Source organism: Poecilia reticulata, linkage group LG2, assembly GCF_000633615.1.
Source record: "Poecilia reticulata strain Guanapo linkage group LG2, Guppy_female_1.0+MT, whole genome shotgun sequence".
Classification (NCBI taxonomy): Eukaryota; Metazoa; Chordata; class Actinopteri; order Cyprinodontiformes; family Poeciliidae; genus Poecilia; species Poecilia reticulata.
The window spans coordinates 20806946-20809962 of NC_024332.1; the positions used below are offsets into that span (position 1 = coordinate 20806946).

At 46.5% G+C, this 3017-nt stretch overlaps 1 protein-coding gene across 1 annotated transcript in view; it reads right to left on the reverse strand.

Moving 5' to 3' along the window:
- Window positions 1–2733, reverse strand: part of gbx2 (gastrulation brain homeobox 2) — a 3971-nt gene extending 1238 nt beyond the window's left edge. Inside the window, exons 1-2 of the mRNA XM_008396502.2 lie at window positions 2669–2733; window positions 378–1410 (exon numbers count right to left, since the gene is read on the reverse strand). Coding sequence (XP_008394724.1) covers window positions 378–855 — 478 coding nt within the window. The 5' untranslated portion in view covers window positions 856–1410; window positions 2669–2733. The remainder of the gene's footprint in view (window positions 1–377; window positions 1411–2668) is intronic.
- Window positions 2734–3017: the final 284 nt, after the last annotated feature.

The window sequence follows — 3017 nt, forward strand, 5'->3', positions numbered from 1 at the left end:
ACATTTGGGCCAATTTGACTGAATGAATCAGATTTTTCAGTTGATCCGTTTTAACTGAGGCCCGCGGCAAAAAAACAGCCGAAAAATTAATGACGCCTTAGAAATATAATAATTATAATAATAACCTGCAGGATTTAATATAAACACGTTATTTACCTTTATAAAGTAGATTTAAATGTTTTATTCATAATTTAGTGAATTTTATTTTCAGCTTTTAAATMAAATATTTAAATTAAACTGAATCAAAATGATGTAATTAAATTAAACTGATGTTCCTGGTTGAACTTTGGAAACCAGGAGATGAAACTAATCAAAGTGTTTTAGATKATTTGATCCCGCTCAACTTGAACTCCGGTCTGACCCACGCGTGGACCAACCTGTGGAAGTCTGCAGCGGCGCGTCCGCGTCGAGGAAGGCCGGCAGCGCGGACTCTTTCCCTGGCAGGAAGCTCTTCCCGTCTTCCGCTTCCAGCCGCAGCGCCTGCGAGCCGAACTTCCTGGCGGCCTCCTGGTGCTGCTGGGACGGGGAGAAGCCGCCGGGCAGCGAGGCCATGAGGGTGGAGGTGAGCGCCATGCCCTGCGTCAAACCCTGCGCCAGGCTGGAGCAGAAGCCGCTCTGCATCCCGGGGATCTGCGGGTGGTGTCCGCCGGGGAGCGCCTGCTGCAGGGCCGGCGGCGGCGGCGGCGGCTGCAGCACCACAGAGCGGTAGGGCATGAACATCGGGTACCCGGTGTAGACGAAGTGTCCCGGGCTGGGCTGCGGGGGCCCGCCGATCAGGGAGTCGATGCTGAAGGCGGTGGTGCTTCCGAGTGGCCGCTGCATCACCATGAAGGACGGACCGAACGCCGCGCTCATAAGACCGGCCGCTGGAGCCGAGAGAGGCCGGGGGAGAACCGCTGCGGGCGGCCGCCGAGGGCTCGGAGCCCCGCCGGGAGTCACCGGGAGCTGAGGGCGATCCGCTCAGAGATCAGCATTCCTCCCTCAAGTCCGCAGAAGACGCGCCGCTTCCAGGAAAAAAAGCGCAAACTGGGAGGACGCGGCTCCGCTCCGAGATGACCCGGACCTGAGGTTCCGGACTGCGCTCCTCTCTGACCCGCTACGGCAGCCGGCGTGTGTCGGTGTGTGTTTCCTGCCGCTGCGCGCCTCCGCAACTGTTTTGGATTTAAATTGCGCTCCCCTCTGGTTAATTGAGCTGCCTTTAGCGCCAGGACGCCGCCTCCCCCGGCCGCTGATTGGCGGATGTCAGGTGACGAGCCGAAGCTCGTGAACGATCCGGATCCACTCAGCGTGGGGCCGCAGGAGGCTGCGTGGGGCCAACCGGAGTGAAAGTGAAACAGTTTAACTTCATCATCTGAAAACATTCCGAGTTTCATCCTGGCTTCCTGAAGTTCTGGTTCCGATGGACGGAAACTGGAATACGGAGGAAGATTAGGGCCAAAAATAAAATAATTCAGGCTTTTTTTTCTCTCAGAACATTAACTTGTTAAATTTTCTCTGTGACTTTATAAACATTAAAGTAAAAACGATTCAACTCTGTTTTTATCTGAATCTTTAAAACTGAGAAAACTTTAGTTTTATTTCTTTTACCCTATCTTCATCATGCTGTTAATTTGATCAATCATAAATCAAATTAAAGTTTTAAAGTAAAGTTTCATATCTACACTGTTTCACTGATCCAAATATTTTTATGTGTTTTCAGGAGTTTTCAGTAGAAAACATTTGATCTGTTAGAAACCAGAACCATCTGAAGGAAACTAGCGGATCATCAACGTAAAGACGAATCGGTCCTGAAGTGACGGCTCACATTTTCTACAGAGGCTTAACATCAGTTTGTTCTGATTAAAAAAAACTAAAACAGTTAAAAACATAATAATGAACATTTTATTCTTCTAACAGCAGAATGGGCCCAGATCTGAAACTGAACCTTAAAATTAAAATCTGCTTTAGATCTAAACTTCAGCTGTTAAAAATTCAACGCAGATAAACTGAAACTGAAATGATTTAGTTTACCAGGTCAGAGGCTTGGTAACCTGGAGAAGTTCTCCAGGAGCTTGATTTTAAATTTTAAAAGTGGTTGAGACACGGATGTGAAACTTATTTTTATATTGGACACATCATCCTTAAAGGGCTCGTTGCTCCAGAATCCATGAACAAACTGTTGAAATATTAATAAATATCTTTCTGCATTAAAATTAAATAATATTGAACATTTTGATGAGTCCGTCCAGAATTTCATGATTTTTTTTATACATAAAAATTAGTGATTTTGTAGAAATTATTTAGAAACATTTGCAGTGAATTTTGCTGTATTTCTGCTCATGTGACAGTAAATGTGACTTTTTGTTWCTCGCCACATTAATCATGACCTAAAACTTGTCAGACTGAGGCAGTAGTAGTGAGAGACACTGCCCCCTGGAGGTGGGAGGCAGCATCACTTAAACTGGGTATTTTTGAAAACCTTTGATGTAATTTAGCAGCAAACAGATAAAAACACCTTTGATTTGATAAAATAATATTTAAAATTAGAACAGTAACCCAGATGTTTCTATTTTATCTCCATGAAGATGTGAAACTCGATTCTGAAATATTAATGCCTCTGATACCAGACCAATAAAATCAAATCTCAGATAAAAATATTGATACTTTAGTTATTTGAGATCATGTCTACCATCAATGAAAACGAAAAGAGACTCGTATCGCAGCGCCTCCAGGTTCTGCTCCCTGCTGGGTTTGTGTTTGCAGATGGAATCAGATCGAACCGCTGATGAACTCCGGAGCGGACGGTGATTATCTGGCGACCCATTTCTCGCCCGTTGCCGTGGCGCTGGCCCGTTGCCCCGCCGCCCCCGCCCGTTGCCGTGGCGCTGTAAATCCCAGTGTTTGCTCCTGCTCGCCTCCAAACTGCGTGCTGATGGACGGAGGAACGACCTCCTCATCAATTCAGCAGCAGCTCATTAATGCCAGCGGCGTCGAAACGCATCAGAGGGGACACATGTGACCTCTGACCCCGAGCAGCC